Genomic DNA, 21,680 nt, shown 5'->3' on the forward strand with positions numbered 1-21,680 from the left:
TTACTGTGAAGAATGTGAAGCCGGAGTTAAATTAATTCCTACATTACTACAAAAAATTGGTGATTTACAAAACGAGTTGCAAGAAGTAAAAAAATGTGTTGAAGGTTACAAGAGAAGTGGGGAAATGTCATTGAGTGTTAAGGAAGATTTAATCAGTGAAATTATGGATAGAGAGAGGAGAGCTTCTAATATTGTAGTGTTTAATGTAAATGAGTCCAAAATGAAGACCCAACAGGACAGAAATGATGAAGACTTGACTACGGTAAACAAGATATTGGAAAATTTTGATATAGACAGAAAGAGCATTAAAGTTTTTAGACTTGGTAAGTTTACACCAATGAAAACTAGACCAATTAAAGTTATACTACCATCTAAAGAAAAGGTTATGTCTGTGCTGAAGAATAAACAACTGATTAAGGAAGCAGGTATCAAGATCTTTGCAGATCAAACCAACCAGCAACGTGAGTATTATAAAAAAGTACAAAATGAACTACAGAATCTGATCGATTCGGGTGACTTAATACAGATGTTATATATATAAATGCTCAAAGTGTTTTGCAAAATTTAGATCTAATTAGGGAAAGTCTGTTATGTTTTAATCCGAAGGTTATTTTATTAAGCGAGACCAGGACCACCAAGGACATAGAAGATAATGAAATAAGAATTGAAAACTATATGTGTGTTCGTTGTGATTCATCAAGTAGGTATACTGGTGGAGTGTTAGTATATGTTAAAAGTGACTATAGATGTTCTGTTGTAAGAAAGTATGTCCTTGACAAAAATTATTGGTGTGTAATTTTAAAAGTTAATTTTCTAACATCAACTTGGTACATAGGTTGCATATATATCATTCGCCTTCATCATCAGATGCTAGGTTTATGGAAGAACTGGATAATATTTTTGATTTTATTGTTTCAACGAACCACTCTTTCATTTTAGTGGGCGATTTCAATTTAGATCAATTGTCAAGAACTTTTTATGTCAAAAAAATAAATGATCAAATGTTGAGCTACGGTATTTGCCAATTAGTTACAGAACCTACTAGAGTGACAAATGTATCTAAAACACTGGTAGATTATGTCCTGTCAAATACTAATAATATCATAGTAAATGTTCATGAAACTCCAAAATTAACTGACCACTCCATAATTTCTGTTAATATAAGAAATACTAAAAGTACAGAGCATTATAATGTTAAGAAATTTAGAAATTTAAGTCAGAGTAATATTTTGACAATTCAAACTAATTTAATGTATTATAACTGGAATTTGAATTCTGTTGATGTTGACTCGATTTTTAATGAGTTATTTTTAAATTGTGAGATTGAAATCAATAAAACAGCACCTATTCAAATCTGCCGGTTTAACTTAAAGCTACCTTGGTTTGATAACGAAGTTTACTCTCTTATAAAATTACGTGATAATGCTTATAGAACTTTTAAAACAGCACTTGAACCGTTTAAACAGGAGTTGTGGAGTAATTTTAAAAGATATCGTAATGAAGTTGTTAATTTGTTAAAAACTAAAAAAAATCTTTATTATTTTAATAAAATAGATAGATTTAGACACAACCCCAAAGAAATGTGGAGAACATTAAAAAATTTAGTGAACATTAAATCCAAGGGTTCACCTCAATATGTTCAATTTGAAACAGGTATGTATTCAACATGTCAAGATAGCAAAGAAATCGCTAACCAGTTCAACAGTTACTTTGTTTCAAGTATCAACAATATTGTTGGAGCTTTGGATTTGAGGCAAACCTGGTGTAATAAAAATAGTAACTTATACCTACCAATAAATAAATTTAAATTAGTATCTTTAAACGAATTATGTATGTATGTTAATAAATTAGACAGTAAATGCTCAGTTCATGATATATTAAACGCTAAAATTCTCAAAGACATTTTTGAAACAATTGGGCATATTATACTAAATTTAATCAATACTTGTCTGTCTACTGGTAAAATTCCGAATCAACTTAAAGTTAGTACAATTGTACCAATTCAAAAAATCAATAATACAGTGAAAGCTGAAGAATTCAGACCCATCAATACACTACCCCCAATTGAAAAATTGATTGAGCTTGTTGTGTATGATCAAATTATTGAACATGTTAAAACAAATGCTATTTTGATAAGTAATCAATCTGGTTTCAGAAAGCAACACTCTTGTGATTCGGCACTTCAATTGACAATTAGTAAATTTAAAACTGAATTGGATCAAAACAAATATGTAGTATCTGTATTCTTAGACCTTAAGAGGGCGTTTGAGACCATAGACCGTAATATTTTACTGGCAAAATTGTGGCAGTATGGCATTAGGGGTGGAGTTTTTGACTGGCTGAATAATTATCTATCAAATCGCAAGCAGAAGGTTAAATTCAATAATTGTATGTCAGATGAACTTAACATTGATCTAGGTGTACCTCAGGGCAGTGTCCTGGGGCCATTACTTTTTATTCTCTACTTGAATGATATAGATCTGTTTGTGGATTGTGAGTTTGTCAATCTTTTTGCTGACGATACGTTAATAGCTTGTAGTGATGTATGCTTGGAAAATGCAGTGGCAAAAATGAATTCAATTCTAGAGGCTGTTTATAATTATTTAACATTAAACAAGTTAAAATTAAATGTATCAAAGACAAAAGCTCTAATTGTAACCAGTAGATATAAGTATAAAAAAATCAATATAAATAGCATTAATTTATCCATAAATGGTGAAAAGATTGAAATAACAACAACTATTAAATACTTAGGATTTCAACTTGATAACACTCTTTCATTGGAAGATCATTTTGTTTATATACACAAAAAAATCAGCAAGAAATTATTCTTTTTTACAAGAATAGCAAAAAATTTATCTTTAGAAACTAGACTTACTGTATATAATTCAATGATCCAACCACATTTTGATTATTGTGCATCAGTCTTATATTTGTTCAACCTAAATAAAATGGGGCAACTTCAAAAATTACAAAATCGTGGCATGCGTATAATATTAAGAATGGGTCGATGGACACCAATAAATTTAATGCTGAATACATTGAACTGGTTTTCGGTATATCAAAGGTTTCAATATTTTGCATTGATTTTTGTTTATAAAATTAAAAACAATATAGCTCCCGATTATTTTCAGCAATTTATTAATTTTCCTAATACACACATACACGATACTCAAAATAAAAATAACATATACTTTTCTAAAATGAATTATAGCAGCTCAATGAATTCATTAATATTTAGAGGTTTCAGAGAATTTAATGAATTGCCTAATGAATTAAAAGACTGTAGGACAGTTAAAAGTTTTAAAGATAAATTAAAGGTTTTCCTTAAAAATTTAAAGTAGTATGTATTTGAATTGGCGGTGAACGTGCACAATATTTTTGTTTATTTTTATTGACTTTTATTGGTTGGGGAACTTGTTAATTTGATTATAATTCGTTATTAATTTTGATTATAATTTGTTATTATTTTTTAATTCATTATTACATTTATTATTTTTTTATTGAATTTTTTTATTGTGAATCATTGTATTGTATTTTCCTTCGTTTTATATGTAAAAAAATGTATTTAAGTTAAATTTGTATATTAGGTTACCTATTTTTGAAATAAAGATATCTATCTATATCTATATATCTATCCTAAGCTGAAAAATTAAAAATCTTTAAAAATTGCAAATTTAACAAATGAAAAATGTCATAAATAAAAAAGCCCACAAAATTTTTGGTTACATTTTAGTAGAAGTCATTCCTGGCATCATCCTTTACAACACCTAACAGGTTTCAAAAATTCCTTTATATAATAAATTTTCTCAGAATTTATCCCTCTATTGATTTAAGGGGATATTTTTATTAAATACGCCAGTCAGTGGGAGCAAGAATAGGATATTACCTCCGAATTCTATCCTACTGCATGGATTTTAATGAAATTTTGGGCCTAGCCTCTACTTATCTCCTAATTCAAAGTCTACCTTATGCCGATGTGTGCTTTTATCTTGGGGGTGGTTCCCACCCTTTCTTAGTGGTGGAAAATTTTTTGGTTAAAATTACCACGGAATTCGCTAGAGAACCAATTCTACGCAAAAACTGTTCTATAATTTTTTTTTTAAAACTCAATACTTTTTGAGATATTCGTGGTTGGAAATTGGCCATTTTCATTGAAACATAATACCTTCTCGAACGGTTTTTTTGCGAATACCTTAAAAACAATGCATCTCACTAAAAAAACTATATTAAACATTTTTGTAGGTTATATAAAAACCAAGAGACACTTGCCCTCATAAATCTTCTAGTTATAGTACAAAAAGAGATATGGTAGAGGTGAAATGAAAATGGTTTGTTTTTTGATACATTCTCAAATTGGTGTATTCAACTTGAAATAACAGAGAAACGGTCGATTTTAGGTGTATAATGCTACTAATACCTTTTTTAGTTCTTGAAAAGGCCTTTAAAATGAGCTATATTACAGATCCATTACATTAAAACTAAGCGAGATATGCTGCAAACAAAATTGATAACTAATGTATTTTTTAAGAAAAAAATGAGAAGTAATTTTAACCCCCATCCAGCAAAATGTAAATGCATCGTTTTCGTTCCACAATACCTTTTATTATAGTATTATTTCTATGTTCAAAAAGTTGGACGGGTTTAAAATGAATGGTTTTTGAAAAAAAAAAAGATCAAATTATAGAGAGCATTTTTAAATTTTCTTAAAAATCTTCCTTTTTCTCCATGTAACTTGAAAATGATAAGAGATATAGTAATGAAAAATAAAAAGGAAGTTTTTATCTGAAAAAGCCCTACATTTTTGTGTGGTCGTTTTTTTCCTATCTCTTTTATATTTTTCGAGTTACATCGAGGAAAAGGAAGATTTTTAAGAAAATTTAAAAATGCGCTCTATAATTTGATCTTATTTTTTTCAAAAACCATTCATTTTAATCCGGTCAAATTTTTTGAACATAGAAATAACACTATATTAAAAAGTATTGTAGAAGGAAAATGATGTACATATTTAAATTCTGATGGATGAGGTTAAATATACTTCTCATTTCTTCTTAAAATACATTAGTCAACTTTTTTGCAGAATATCTCGCTTAGTTAGAATATAATCGACATTTAGTATTGCTCATTTTAAAGGTCTTCCCAAGCACTACAAAAGTTATTAGCATCATTATACACCTAAAATCTAGTTTCTCTGTTATTTCAAGTTGAATACACCGATTTTTGAAGCAAAAAAACAAACTCTTCTTACCTGCCATATCCAACTTTGTATTCTAACTAGAAGATTTATGAAGGAACCAATCTCTTTGTTTTTTATAACCTACAGAAATAATTTATATAGTTTTTTTGTTATATGCATAGTTCAGGTATTCGCAAAAATCCGTCCCAAAAGGTGTCATTTTTCAATGAAAATGGCCAATTTCCAACCACAAATAACTCAAAAAGCATCGAGTTTTCAAAAAATAATTATAGAACAGTTTTTGCTTAAAATTAGGTTCTCTGGCCTCTTCCGTGGCTTTTTAACCGAACTTTCACCCTTGTGAAGGGGTGGGAACCACCCCTAAGATAAAAGCGCACATCAGCATAGGGTAGACTATGTTTCTTGAGCTATTCCCTACTTACTGTGAAAATATCAAGTAAATCGATGTAGTAGGATGGAATTCGGAGCCAAATACCCTCATTGACTGCCCTAAAAATAATTTTCACCACCCCCAGGGTGTGGCATCCACCCCAAGGGTAAAAACTCAAGTTGGCACCATGTCACTTTTATTCCTTGAGGTATCCTCTAAGCCTAAGCACTCACCAATTTTCATGAATATAGATGGCGGTTCAACGAAGTGGGAGATACTAGGTTTGTTCTAGCAAACAGTCAAACTAGTCAGAAACCGTCAGCAAACAGTTCGTCAGTGAGAAAACATAATACAGTCACCAGTGCTATCCCCTCTACTCACGCTGGTTCACTATTCACTGATGGTTTCAAACCGTTTGAAACTGATGCTAGAACAAACCTAATAGCTCATATTTATCCACCTTCAGTGACTACACTAATAGGGCATTGAACATAACCTAGCAAAACAGGGTTGTCATATCTTTTGTATAAAGTATGTATGTTTAAAATCTAAAGATAGACTTTTCGAAATTATATTTCTAATATTTTTTGTTATGAGAAGCTACAATTTTTTAATTTATATAAAACAGCATTCATAAACTATTTTTTTTTAATTACCTAAACATTAAATTAAATAATGTATAGATTATAGCAAAAGTAATTTTATTTTCTATTTCAGCAATTTTCTGAAACTTATTTAAAAACCATTAAGTAGAATTTATCCTCTTCACGGTCTTCTGGATCCATAATTTTTACTGATATTTTGCTATTTACTTTTTAAAACTGTTGACTTTTTTCATGTTTCTAAACTATTAATTTTTATACTAAACTAAAATACACTTGCAATCATAAAAAGCAGGTCACTCGATGAATTATTCAAGTTAGATGTCTCGAATTTTCTAAACCTCTTGGCCGATTTGAGTGATTTTTTTACTATGTTATATCCTTATTCTTTATCAATGTTATAATAATATTGTTGCTAGACAGGTAAATTGTCATTGTATACCGGGTGTAACAATCACACTGTGTTTATTCATCAAAGTTCGGAACACCCTGTGGAATGTTTTAGCATAGATAAAATATTGAAATTAAAACTCAATTGTAGCCTTAGTCTTTCTTAACATCTTATTTTTTGATTTATTTGTTTATGTTGGATAATAAAAAAGTTAGCCAAGTTAATGACTAGCCATGTTCGTTATCAATACAGGGTGTTTCTAAATAAGTGCGACAAACTTTAAGGGGTAATTTTGCATGAAAAAATAACAACAGTTTGCTTTATAAACATATGTCCGCAAATGTTTCGTTTCCGAGATACGGGATGTTGAAATTTTTCTTACAAACTGACAATTTATTTATTGCTCTAAAACCCGTGAAGATATGTAAATGAAATTTGGTAGGTTTTAAGAGGCAATTATTTTGCATTTTTTGACATACAATTAATAATTCTATATTCACCATTGGCGTGCATATGGGTATAAACATTTTAGATACATCCCGTATGCACGCCAATGGTGAATATAAAATTCTTAAATGTATGTCAAAAAATTCGCCATAACTACCTCTTAGCACCTACCAAATTTCATTTGCATATCTCAACCGGTTTTAGAGCAATAAATAAATCGTCAGTTTGTAAGAAAAAATTTAACATCCCGTATCTTGAAACCGAATAATTTGTGGCCATACGTTTATAAAGCAAACAGTCATTATTTTTTCATGCAGAATTACCCCTTAAGGTTTGTAGCACTTATTTAGAATCACACTTTATGATGAAGAACATGGTTAGTTGTTAACGTGTCTAACTTTTTTATTATCCAACATAAAAAAAATAAATAAAAAAAAGAAAATGTTAAGAAAGCCTAAGGCTACAATCGAGTTTTAATTTCAATATTTTATCTATGCTAAGACATTCCACAGGGTGTTTCGAACTTTGAGGAATAAACACAATATGATTGTTACACCAGGTATACAATGAAAATTTACCTGTCTAGCAACAATATTATTATAGCGATATTGTTAAAGAATAAGGCTATAACCTACTAAAAAAATCACTAAAATCGGACAACAGGTTTAGAAAATTCGAGACATCTAACTTGAATAATTCATCGAGTGACCCGCTTTTTATGATCGCAAGTGTAGTTTCTAAACTATTAATTTTAATGCTTTTCGGTATGGTATCTTTGTTAAATTCAAATTTATGCAATTTTTATGGTAATGTGTATAAATGTTTGCCCCTTCATAAATAAAATAAAAATAATAAAATAAAGTGATGTGTTATTGTTTGTTTTCAACTTTTAACTGATATATTATGTGCTCTTGCTTGATTTTTAATTTTAGATGTGACAAAGTCTAGCTGAAATCTCTCTTGAAACTGGTATTCCTCAAAGAGTTATACTATTTGGAATAAAATACCTTACTGAATTAGCTAGTTGCATGCTTCTTGTGTTTCGGTTCAAATGCAGTCTATCGAAAATTTCCTATATTTGACAAGGTATACATTTGCTGTACTTTTTGAATTCGTTTTGATTGGTTTTATGTATTAAAAATCATAATTTTAATATTGTGGGTGTACAATAGTTACAGCGTTTACTGAACAGAGGGTGAGGTGTATAAGAACTACCAGTGACATAACTTTTGATAACTTTTATCTCAGGCTTATATAGAAAAACAGTTTTTGTTTACAAACACCAATAGATTTGTAATAGCTCCTCAATCCGCCTCTTATAATACTCACGCCCAGAACATATATTTGCAAGAAACATAGACTGATTATTTCATCCTCTACCTTTTATAGTTCTGAATTATTATAATAATAATGTCAAAATCTGTTAATGAATAGTCGTGTTTAGCAATGAAAATTAATTGTATAAGTAGACATGTTCTGTAGAAATATCTATTGTAGTTAAAGAGATATTCAAACTGATGTAGGTGGATATACTTACCTCGTGAGCGGCGTTTAGGTTAGGTGCGGTACAAATTATCAATAAAATATAGTGTTACTTACCATTTTGAGTGCGAACCGAAGCTCCCGTTGTTCTGGAGCCGGCTACAGACAGTGGACTTGCTAAAATCGACATTTTTTAAAACATAAGTTTTATAGCAACCTCGCCGCAAATTAATCAACTGATATTGACAGATGACAGAAATAAAAGTGAAGTGAGTTATAATTGACATATGACATGTGACATATTGATCTTCTTTCTTTTAATTAGGTACGTAGAGACAGAGAAGAGTTCTATATGGTACGATAGTTATCCAAAATGAATATTGGTTTTAAAAATAAGAATTAATTAAGTTATCCAGTATTATTTATTGACCTATTTTTATTATTTAAACGATTCATTAAAAGTCTAATTCTAATGAACTGTTGTAAAATGAGTGGGGATCGAACGGACCGAAAAAGAAATCTGTCTTACCGACTGCTCAATTTGTTATTCTGTCAATGTCATTTTCTTGAAAATAAACTAAAATTAAAATTTATTAACATGTCTACGTTTCTGATTGATGATCGTGGCCAGTGCAATTTGTAGACGAGATCTACATTAATTTTTGTTGTGTTTGTTTTAAAAAAGTGTAGTGTTTTCTAAAATTACGTGCAATTATTTCAAGATATTTGTTTCATATTGGTAAGTCCCAATTTAATAAATAATTTAAGAAACGTCATGGTTCATGCTATATCATGTTTTTTAAACATACTTGAGCTTTTTGTTGTTTTTGAGTTAACTGTTTGAGGTTTTTTGCAAGCTTTCTTCTATATTATCTGGTTTTTATAGAAATTGCCCGTGTGGCTTCGATTTAATTAATTTACTTACATATTAATCTAGGGCAAGGGGCAAATGATTAATTCAATTAATATAATGGAGTGATATGTTAACTTGTAGTCTGCATAATATGTCTATAAGCATAATATAGTTGTAAATTTATCAATCTGCCAACATATCAACAGATTTTTAGTTTTTAAATCTATGGAAAGTAGTTTGACACCTGCTTGTATAGCTCAACAATTTTTATTTTAAAACTGGTTATAAAACTTCCTTCTATCTAAGTATTGGTATATTAGACATAGAATAAAAAAATATTGAGTGGTAAGTTTTTTCTTACTCTGTCATTACTTATTATTTCCCTGGCGTTTAGTACTGCTGAAGGTTTTGTCCCAAAATCCACTTCTATTTCTAAATAATGGTTTTACTAGCTGAAATCAAGCTAAAAAAGCATATTTGTAAATAAGGTTTGAAAAGAGCGTTTAGTTTCACATTAGAGTGCGTTACGCAGGGGGTGGGGGAGGGGTCAAAAATTGCATTGCGTATTACTTGAACGCTCCCTAAGTACTAACACCCTGCTTCTCAGATGGCATCTCTTATTGAAAGTAGGATGTAGGATATCTACCTTCAAAGACCATTTTTATTACTTTTCAAGTTGTGTTGTTATTTAGGGGTATTGAATTCAGTAGTTTGCAGCAAATTGTTATTTGAAAGATGTTTAGACTCAAAGTGTGTTTTCCATCTAAAAGACTGGGTGTTAATGTTTGTGTGTATTTTCTATTTAACTGAAAAATGGATGAGGGACCCAGTTTATCAAAAAAAATATGGGGACAAAGACCATGAGGAAACTCTTTTGAAATGGCTTGATGAAATAGAAAATAGAAGACTAGAAAGTTCCTCCATACCTAGAAAACTAGATAAAAATAGACAGTTTCGTTTTGATTCAATTCGAGTCTCTTACTCTTACCATCATTTAACACATGTTTCTAGGTTTATCTGTTCTCAAAGAGGCTTTGTAAGAAGACTGAAAACCAGAACTAAACTACAAAACTGAAGTTGAGCATATGCGACTTACTTGATCTAAATGAACCTCAACAGAGTCAGAGTCCAGAAGTAAGAGTTGAAAAATTAGAAAAAAAAATACTGTTCTTATTGCCACTATAAAAAGAAAAGAAGAACAGTTTATGTATACTTCCACTGTCAATACCAATTTGCTTGGAATGTGAGAAAAAGATTTGTTTGGGGTGTTCTACACCAGAGGTGTAACGAGGATGATCCTAAGGGGCGGGTTACAACTACTTGACAGTCTCTGGGGGGTATGGAATAGTAATGGTGTTAAGCATATAGAGCTCAAAGTACATCCAAATGGAGGGGGGGTTGTAACCCCCAAACCTCCCTGTTACGCCTATGCTCTACACTTTAACAAATTTAGTACTTGTCAGTTTTTTTTTGTTTTGTCATTTTTTGAAAACTTTTTTGTTTTCATGTGTGTTAAGTACTCCTTATTTAACTCGATTATATAACTGTTTTACCAAGGTTTTTTAATTTGTTTAATTTTTATCCCACATTTTTATAAGGAGTAAAAATAATACTTTCAGTAAGTCATTGAAATAGTTTTGTGCACTAAAATATTTAACAAAAAGGAATTTCCACTAAAATGCTAAACCCATCCGCCAGGCAGTTAAATAGTTAGTGTTTATGTAATAATTGATTTTAGATATTATAGTACTTCAGGGTTAAACCAATTATTTATTTTGTACAGTTATATCTATGATTTAAATGAATTTTGGCAAGACAAATAGGAATTTAGTTGTTTTTGAATATCTCTTTTTCTTTCTCAACCATTTCGATACAATCCTGAGTGCAGGTCTCTCCCAATTATACAGTACCTAAATCTATAGCTTTTTGCTCTACCAATTTGGACAAACATGTTTTATAATTATGTTAGTGGTGTAATCACCTGTTTAATGTTGTTTTAAAAGATTAAATATTATTATTGTAAGTACAGTGGAACCCCGATAAGTCGGCCCCCGATAACCCGGAAGTCCGGCTAACCCGGACCGATTTTCATCAGATAAACATTTTGATTTTCAATATTTTGTATTTTTCAATTTAATTGTGGCTTATTTCCAATCAAAATAGTTAATTATCCCACAATCCTTTCAACAATAAAAGTGTATGTAATATAATATTTGAGAGATAATGTGTCTAGACTCTCTGTGTCCTGTACTTATGTGTGTAATTTGAACACGAGATTAAAAATTACTCATAGTACATGCCGCAAAAACAACAGCCAGCTGTCTGCAGTATCTATTCCTTTTTATTTCAAACTGTCAGCATTGTTTAGGAAAGACTATTTAAAAAATTCTTTTATAAACAATGGTCTTTAGTATTGTGTGTCTTGTATTGTTTGGGTTTGGTTTTTTTTAGAATTGTAATGAGTAGGTAATATGTACTGTGCATATTTATAAAAATATTTCATGTTATTTCAATTCTAATGGAGTTTATCTGTAAGTATACCGTATTTTATTAATTTTTACCATATTCTCCGGCTATCTCGGATTTTCGATAACCCGGATCGGTCGTGGTCCCGATTAATCCGAGTTATCGAGGTTCCACTGTATATTATAAGGTAATTAAACTAAAGTATTACGGATTCTGCAAATACAAAATTTTTTTGCACATACAGTAAAACCCTGATTATCCGTATTCCTCGGGGACCGGTGGTGGCACAGATAATTGAAAAGCACGGATAATTCGAACATGTATTTCTTATCAACGCATGAAAGGCAATCCTTCCTAACCGACAAGATTTGGTAAAATGACATATATATATCATTCGACTCGCCATAAAAATCCGCGTCGATTGGTCTGGGTCTCGTAGCGCTGCGTTGAGATTTGTTGTCGCTTAGGAAGTACGTGAATCTTAAGTATTCTCACGTTTTCAACTGACTAAGCAACAAAAAAGTCCTAATTTTCTATATATCGGTTGGTTGGACAGTTTGAGTTATAAGAAAAAACGAATAGTAATTTGTTCCTGTCTTAAAATTATATTAACCGTTAACTTAGATAAATTTACTGAAAGTAAAATCATATGCACCAAGCAGTACGGTATTTTTTCCTGTTCTAGATTTTGCTATCATAGTCGCTTACCGATTTTTATACAAACAGAAATATCATCCAAACGTGTCCTTATACATTTGTTCCTAAAAATGTATTTGACATCATTTGTGCTTAGACATTTTTGCTTGTTGCGAAATAGGTATAAAAAAGAGCTTAGATAATTTTACATAAAAAAACGATACCGACTTGATGTCGCTTAGATAATTTTACCTGACTAATTAGTTTGGAACCGAATGTCGCTTAAATAGTTTTACTTGCCTTAATGTTGTGCCAAACGTGTCGCTTAGATAGTTTTATTTGAATTTCAAAACGAATAATAGGCGCTTAGGAGGCGCAACCATGTTTTGAATGTCGGTTATGCATAACATACTGCATACTGCTTTCGTATTATACTAGTAAGAGGACTAACTCACAATCATAAACTTATATCGAGAAACAGTCCTGATGAAGGTGAAAATTTGGCACAGCCCTCAAATAGTATGGATTTAAATACACCACACATTGATATAGTCCTAAAAGTAACTGAGATGAATAAAGAACAATCAAATAATACAAATATTGTTGAAAAGAAAAAAAAACTGTTCGTAAATGCAAAAGAGACATGAAATACATCGATTACATGTCTGATCAAGAAGATTTTTCAACTTTTTACGGCGACAATGAGGATTCATACGACTGGTTGCCAGTACAAAGTGCAAGCGACGAGGAAACAAATGATGCAGAGTCAACGGGTAAAACAAGAAAAAAGAAAAAGAATTTCAGAAGAATAAAACCAACAACGAATGGATCGGGCATAGAAGAAGAAACTATAGGTGACGCTGGATTCACGGAAAGAAAAAATAATGAAAGAAAAGAAAGATCTAAGAAGAAGAGAGCTGGGGAAGAATATACAATTAAGAAGGGAGTGACAGTACCAGCCAAGAAATTTCTCCCGAATCCATGTAAAGGAAAAAAATGTGGCAATAACTGTGGATCTATCCCAGAAGAAAGAAGAGAAAGCCTATTTAACCATTTCTGGAAACTGGATACAACTCGACGACGAAATTGGTTGGTATCATTGGCGCAAAGAGTAGGTGTGAAGCGCAAGCGCAGTGAGTCTGAAAAACGCAACTGTACTATAAAATATTTTATAAATGAAGGAGAAGGTAAGAGAAATGTATGCTTACAGTTCGTAGCAGCCACTATGAATGTTTCAGATAAAACTATTTATAGTATTATTAAAAATGCAGAGTGGGGATGTGCCAAGGAAAACATGAGAGGAAAGATGGAGCCGTCAAATAAAACCAAACAAACTACTCTGGATACCGTTATAAACTTTATAAAAAGTTTGCCTGCTTTACCATCGCACTATGGCCGCCAAGATTCCAGTAAAGTTTATTTACCAGAAGAATTCAAGACCATACCAACTCTTTACGGAATTTATAAAAATAATGTCATTAATCAAGGTATGGATATTGTGAGTGAGAGAATTTTTCGCAAAATATTTCATGAGCAGTTTAACGTCGGCTTTCATGTACCAAAGAAAGATAAGTGCAATAAATGCCTTGTGTTTGAAAAAACCACTGATCCTGACAAACTGAAAGAAAAAGAACAGCATGAGAAAGAAAAAGAAGAAAGTTACGCCCGTTTCAAAAGTCACAAAAAGATCCACAAAGATGATTCTTTTACATTATGCGTCAGCTTTGATCTTCAAAAGGTCTTGAATACGCCATATTCACCTTTATTACTATTATACTATAGTAGAAAACTAGCTGTTTATAACCTATGTTTCTACGAGAACAGGACTCGTAAAGTATTCTGTTATTATTGGGACGAATCTAATGGTAAACGAGGTGCAAATGAAGTAGCAACAATTTTGCATAAATACATTAAATCTGTTGATGCCAGAGGAAATGTTAAACGATTGCTGTTATACTGCGATTGTTGTCCAGGGCAAAACCGGAACCGCACTGTTATGGGTATGATTCACCAAACTTTGCAGGAATGTAATAATCTTGAAACAATTCAGTTGAATTTCCTACTAACTGGACACACTTATATGCCAGTAGATACGTCTCACGCCATCATTGAAAATAACCTTAAACATACAACTGTTTATGCACCTTCCCAATGGTTCACCATTTTCTCAACTGCTAGAAAGAATCCATCGCCATTTAATGTTGACCGAATATCTTATGATCAATTTAAAAAATGGGATAACATTGGAGACAAATATTTCAAAGGAAATCTTACTGGCAAAATAAGTAAAGTTCGGATTGCAACTTTTAAGAAAGACAAACACATTAGGTGACAAACCTCACGTAATATAAATAATACCGTTAATAGGTAAATATACGAGGTATACTTACATTTAATTAATATTAATAACTAATTATAAAATTATACTAGGTAAATATACCTTGTATATTTATCTATTAACGATTTTATTTATATCATTTTAAAGTGCGCATGCGTTTTGCTGCTAATTGGCACCCGCGAACGCACTTATTGTTTCTATAAAAACATCTATGAATTCTGTTGTCAAATTATTCGATGTTGAAGTCCAGCCTAAGACTAGGGTCCCACTTATGTCCTGCTATAGATCACTACTGCCCATTTCCAAAAAGAAATATGACGATCTTCAGAAATTTTGTGCTCACCAAGTCATTCCAGCTTGTTTTCATCATGAATATTTGAACATTCCACGGGATGCGAATATGAAAGGTGTGTTACCAGAATCAGACGTAGAAGATCCTGATTACGATTTTTCATTTATTTTTGCTGCAGTTTTGTTTTGATATTATGTTATTAATATTAGTATTACGAGTATATTATAATTTGTGGTTGCTTTCATTTTGATGTTATAAGGTATAAGAAGTCAAAGTGTTAATAAGGCTGGTTAATAACAAGTATACGGTCGGCTTGTGTAACATTTCCTAAATAAATTTATGGGTAAATGCATTAAAATGCAATTATTGCTTCTCCGTCATCTGTTTGGATTATAAAAAGATGCAATGACATTATTAAATGCGTTTAGGCATAAATTGATTTAGAAAGCGTTACGCAAGCCCCCCTAAATAGCATATTTTTTTATAAGTTTAATTATTTGAGGTTCCAGTATTACAGTCTTGACCAAATACGATTTAAAGTTGATTTTTTAACTATTATTTGTTTTGTTTGTTTGCTATCATTTGTTATATGTTTGAGATTGAATTATAGAATTCCTTACAAATTGTCTTACATAGGATATTACTCTAAGTACACTTGGTTAATTTTGCATTTAATGTGTTCTTTACCAATTATTTTTCCAATAGTTAGAGTTTTGGATCTTAACCATAGTTAAGTGTTAATGAAAGAGTACACACGAACATAATATTATGTATGAGATTTTAAAGAAACTTTTTTAACTCTGATGAGTCTTGTGATGTTAAACTGTACACTGTGCCTTATTTGGAGTAATAATAATTAATAATAATATGTTGAGATCTCTTTCTTGTTTGCAAATTCTTGATGTTACTTACTTATGTTATTTAACAATTATTTAGAAGATTTTTTTTATTCATACCCAGTGTTTATTATAAAAACCAAATTTTGTTTAAGTTCTTCATTTTTAATTCAAAAAAATACTGCAATACAATAAAAATATTGATTAAAAACAAAAATTGTTTTATTTGTTAAACTCACTCCCTTCAAAAATGTCGGATAGAGTTGCAAATGTTACTTTATAATAAGTAATTAGATTATTTTTCTTGAAAGATCTGACTAAAATTTAATTATTTAGTTTTTTTTTCCTATTTTTCAAAGATATTTTTTCGTTATTAATATATTTTTACCTATTTGCATATAAATAGCTTAAGTATGTAACTGAATATACTTGAAAGTTTTTTTGTAGGCTCAGGCGCATAGATAGTTGTACCTGTTATTTTTTTGGGGTAATCTTTTACTAACCAACTCTAAATGGTAAACTTGAAGTGTTAAGTAAAAATATTACTTCTTAGATAAAAGCCCACAATATTATAATGCATAAACTCTAACAAGTATTTATCTATGATGGAAAGTAAATATTTTATAAGAATTTTTCAATAAAAAAAATTTTTGATCAGCTCTCCTGCACATTTGTATAGATGTCGGTTAGGAAGGATTGCCTTTCATGCGTTGTTATGTATAATAAATATAGTCTGTCCGCTATAACTTTACGATTTCTGAAAGTTATGACGATTTGTCTTTTGTAATAAATACAAGTTTATTTTATCTTAGATTAAAGAAAAAAAGAAACGCACATATTGGATACATCCCATCATAAAGGAACGAAATTATAAGGGATTTTTTACACATTATATTAACGAAATTAATATAATAAAGGCCCAGAGATGTTTTTTAATTTTACAAGAATGTCTAAAAAATCTTTTCAGGAGTTATTAGTGAGTATTAAAGAGCCGTGTTCAAGAAATAACACCGTTATGAGGGAAAGCATATCACCTAAGAAAAACTATTTATAACGCTAAGAGGCTGTCCATTCTATGGTACGCTACTGAGCAAATACAGGTGTTAAATTGATGCCCCTCTATTATACCCCATCTATTGGGAAATAGTGATGTTTCACAAATGAATATTAACAAAAAAATTATTCAAATTAAAGCCAAAGTACGTATCGAGAAAGACGAAAACCAGAATATACAAAACCGTAATAAGAGCAACAGTCACCTACGGATGTGAGACATGGGTGCTAAATAAAACAAGAAAAAATGATATAGAGTTGAGAACGGAACGTACTAAGAGCTATTTTCAGGGGAAAGAATACATATACAGAAGACGGCTGGCATAGAAGCACCAATCAAGAATTAAGGATGCTTTACAAGGAACCAAGTGTAACAAGATACACAAAGTCATAAAGAATCAGGTGGGCAGGTAATGTCGAGGGTATGGATAAGAAAAGAATACCAAAGATGGTACTGCACAGAAGACCAGTTGGGTCTAGGAGACGAGGTAGACCAAGAAAAAGACAGCAAGAAAGTTTCAGGAAGGTATAGTATCGATAGAAATTACACACTGGAAAGAGGAGGTGAAAAATAGGATATAGTGGAGAACCATAATTCAGCAATTTTTACATAGACATCAAATACAATTATATATAAATTATTAGCATAAACTGTATTATCTAAAATTGTAAATACAAGGCCTGTAGAGCATAATAAATAAAATAATAAATATGGCCTGTTTTTTTATTATTCTGTTTGAATATTCATCAATACGCATATCCCAAATAGCTGGTCTCATCTGAATTTCATTAATTAATTTTTCTACATCTGTATTTCCCAACACAAAAACACGATCTGACAACACTCACTAGAGAATTCGCTAGAAAACAGCTCAAACGTCTGTGTTGCACCATGATACACCCATTTATGATATGCCATCGAAGTCATAAAACCGATTGGCGGTGGATGGGTTCCAGGATATGTCGCCAGAAAGTCGCTGCATCGAAAATTTTAAGAGCGTCTGGTGTGTGTTACTGCATCAAAGTATAGTAAGGGATGCGTCACTTTTGACATCTCAGCGGGGGTTCAGTCGACGTATGCCGCCCCGTCTGTGTTACCTCTAAGGATGCATTAGAAATAAACAAACACGAGGAGCACTCCCAACTCATAATTTGGGAGTGCTCCTCGAACATTCAAAGTGTCTTGGTTTGTTTATTTCTATATAGTGCATTTTTATTGTAATTGTAGTGTAATTTTGTAGTCAGACAGGATCACTTGTTATTAAACTTCATATAACTTTTGCTTAGTTATTTGGTTATAAAGAACTTAACTTATCAGTCCGAAATTCCCATTTTGCCCCGGTTACGGGGCAAAATGGGAAATGCTACGGGGCAAGATGGGAATGTATTTTAGTCAGGCTGGCAGAGTTCACAAATATGAGCACCTTCGTTTTCTTCCTTAACATCTATGCAGGAATTATGAGCCCATCCATGGCAGACACTACACACTACCCATCCTTCAATTGACTGCAAATATAAGTATCCACAGCAGATGCATCCACAGTCTTCATCATCTTTTGATGAGTCAGTGTCCATCTCGTTTTCTTCTTTAGTTTTCTTTGATTTTTTTATTAGTGTCAGTTTTAATCAGATTCTTCTTACAAAGTTTAAATGCTGTAAAGTAGCGGCAATTTAGGAGAGCGGGGCAAGATGGGATAATATCCCATATTGCCCCAACCGCTTTGCCCCAACAGACATCATTTCAAATAAAATTAGTAATTTCTAACGTAAAAGATATAAAACGGTTCACAGCACGCAATATTAAAATTCAGCAAAGTATTATCATATTTGAATGAAAAACGTGATAAAACTTGCTTACTTACCTTATAGCACTTCTATAAATATTACCAAAATTTTTTAACAAAACAAAAGAAAATGGTTTTTATGTCTAAAGAAGCATACTACGTGACTAGAAGTTTCTTTCTAATGACTGAAGTGAGTCAAACCACGTTCGTTCGAATGGCGCTACTGCCAATATTATGACGACTATAAGTTATGCACACCGATGCATTTCCCGTTCTGCCCCGAGCCTCATGTTGCCCCGGTCTCCCCTATGCCGCATCAGTATGTCTCTGAACCATCAATGTTGCTGTCGCCCAGGGCCTCTTTGATTTTCAACTTTACACATTTAGATGATATTTAGATTATATTTGTTTTTTCATAGAATCTGGCCTAAGTATGAACCTTTTCACTGCTTAACAAGAGCTAACAATTCTCTTTAGATTAGCTCTTCTTAGGACCTCATAATTTGTTACATAGTCCACCCATGGAATTCTAAGCAGCTTTCTGAGACACCACATTTCAAAAGTATCCACACGATTCAGAGATTTCACTTTTAGGACCATGTCTCACTTCTGTACATCAGGATGGACGACATATAGCATTTCAAGACCCGATTCGAAAAGTTAAAGGAAATTATTTAACGAATGGCGTTTTTAGCCACATTGCTTCTTTTTATCATCACTTCCTGGTCACAGTCCCATTCGCTGCTTAATGTACCTTCAAGGTAGTTAAATATTTGAACCTGTTCAATAGCTCTATAATTTATATTCAACTGAGCTTCCATATAGGGTTGATTAAGCTAATAGGTACTCTTCTCCTACTTCATTTATGATATTCACTACATGTTGCAGCTGGCCACGCTACTAGACACGCGAGTACCTAATTGTTAAGCTTATCCGGCCCATTCTCACATGTGATTTTCATGTTTGTCATTTCATGTGACTGTCATGATAATTGATAATAATTGATATACTCATGGTAATAATTGACGCCTTTTGTGAAGTTACAATAGTATTTTACAACTTTAACACAATGACAACTATAAACTTAAAAAACAACTGTTCTATAAACTGTCAACACTCTATTTCTATATGTATATGTTACAGTTCGAGTTGATTCTCAGTTAAAGTTAACTATTCCTAGTTCAAGTAAACTGAAACTAAAACGAGCAGTAATAGTTGTTCTGAAAAGTTAAATTCAACATTCAACTTTTACTAGTTGAAGTAAACTATAAACCTTTGCCAGTGAACGTATATTCCGGGAAAAAGAAAATTAACTCTTAATCTCTAGAGATATTAAAATTAAAACTGTTTTAGAAAGGCAATCTACAATTTTAGGATTCATATGCGTAATAACTATAGTACAGGGGTGGCCAAACTGTGGCTCGCGAGCCACATGTGGCTCTTTGAAGGATTATTTGTGGCTCTTAATAAATATACCTGAATTACTTTTAATTTTTGTGTTTCAAAATGTCTTAAATTAGTGACAAGAAATGTAAAAGACTAAGTGTAGTGTGGACTTTGACAAGGAGACCCCTTATCACCGTTGCTAGTCAATTTGTCCTTAGAATATGTAATAAGTAAAATATCATCTGATTTGACAGGGGGATTTGCGAATCGCTGATTAAAACTATTGTTTGCGTTTGTTGATGATCTAGGTGCAGTCGCTCATTCTACAAGAGACGTGAGAGAGGTGTTTTCACAACTCGAGGAAGAAACAGGTAGTCCGGACCTTCGAATAAATGAAGAGAATACGAAATACATGTTAGTAACCAAAAATCCAAGACCAAGAGTTAGGCAGAACATAACTATCAATGACCACAACTTCGAAGAAGTAAAAGAGTTTAAATATCTAGGAGTGGTAATCGCAGATGACAACCGCATATAAAAAGAGGCAAGAGGTCTCCGCAAGGATAGCTGCGGGGAATAGAGCATTATATTCCCTATCATCATTATTAAGATCTAAGTTACTAAAAAGACAATCTAAATTAAGACTGTACAAGCCAATTATTCTTCCAATGGTTATACATGGAAGTGAACATGGATTCAACATCAGCGGGAAATAAATATGCTGCTGGTTTTTAAAAGGAAAGTTCTCAGAATCATATTGAAAAGTCCCCAAAGAGATGAGTTGACAGGAGAGTGTGAAGGCGCTGCATGCCGCAAAGCTGAATTGGTGACTGTGGATGGCACTGAAAACATTGTTAGACATATAAAAGCTAAGATAAGATGGGCAGGTTGTGTGGTAAGATTAGAGGAATACAGTGTTTTTTGAGAGACGGTAGAAGATCAGTAGGCCGTCCCAGAAAAAAATGGAAGGATGATGAAGAATCGAAGTAGTAAAGGTTGCTTAGAATTATTTGCATATTTGAAATAACAATGTGAACCATTTTATTCACTTTTAAATTTGTGAAATTCAAAAACTGAGAGAAAAATTGAATACCTTTTTTACACTGTTTAATTGCGGCTCGCGAAAAATTTCAAATTTTGAAAAATGGCTCGGACTATGATGGAGCTTGCCACCCCTATATCAAATAAACTTGATCGCATATGAATCCTAAAATTTAGATTGCTTTTCTAAAACAGTTTTAATTAAATTTAATCTTTTTGATAAAATCGGCATCACCGCGCTAAAAACTCTCATAAGGACTGCATTGCCTATGTTTCTTATACTGTAAAGTCAAGGTGAGACGGAATATAGTTTGAGTTGATAGTCTGGGTTGATTATCGGAGAATAGGCCATTTTTGGGAAAAGTTATTTACCAGCAATTTTATTGCTGGAATCGAATCTTATGATTGTATATATTAATAATATAGATATGCAAAGTCCGCAGATAGTGTGCTACTTTTTTTATAAACAAAATGGCGCCCGAAAATCGTGTTTTTTTCAATTTTTG

General features: G+C 31.7%; 2 protein-coding genes across 2 annotated transcripts in view; one reads left to right on the plus strand and one right to left on the minus strand.

The window, feature by feature from the left end:
* Window positions 1-8,770, minus strand: part of LOC114334442 (T-complex protein 1 subunit alpha) — a 42,446-nt gene extending 33,676 nt beyond the window's left edge. Inside the window, exon 1 of the mRNA XM_028284484.2 lies at window positions 8,607-8,770. Coding sequence (XP_028140285.1) covers window positions 8,607-8,679 — 73 coding nt within the window. The 5' untranslated portion in view covers window positions 8,680-8,770. The remainder of the gene's footprint in view (window positions 1-8,606) is intronic.
* A 305-nt stretch (window positions 8,771-9,075) lies between these two features.
* LOC114339551 (uncharacterized) overlaps window positions 9,076-21,680 on the plus strand; it is a 233,559-nt gene continuing 220,954 nt past the window's right edge. The window contains exon 1 of the mRNA XM_050655547.1: window positions 9,076-9,228. The gene's annotated coding sequence lies outside the window, so the exon portion shown is untranslated. The remainder of the gene's footprint in view (window positions 9,229-21,680) is intronic.

This window comes from Diabrotica virgifera, chromosome 7 (genome assembly GCF_917563875.1).
Source record: "Diabrotica virgifera virgifera chromosome 7, PGI_DIABVI_V3a".
NCBI classification, from domain to species: domain Eukaryota; kingdom Metazoa; phylum Arthropoda; class Insecta; order Coleoptera; family Chrysomelidae; genus Diabrotica; species Diabrotica virgifera.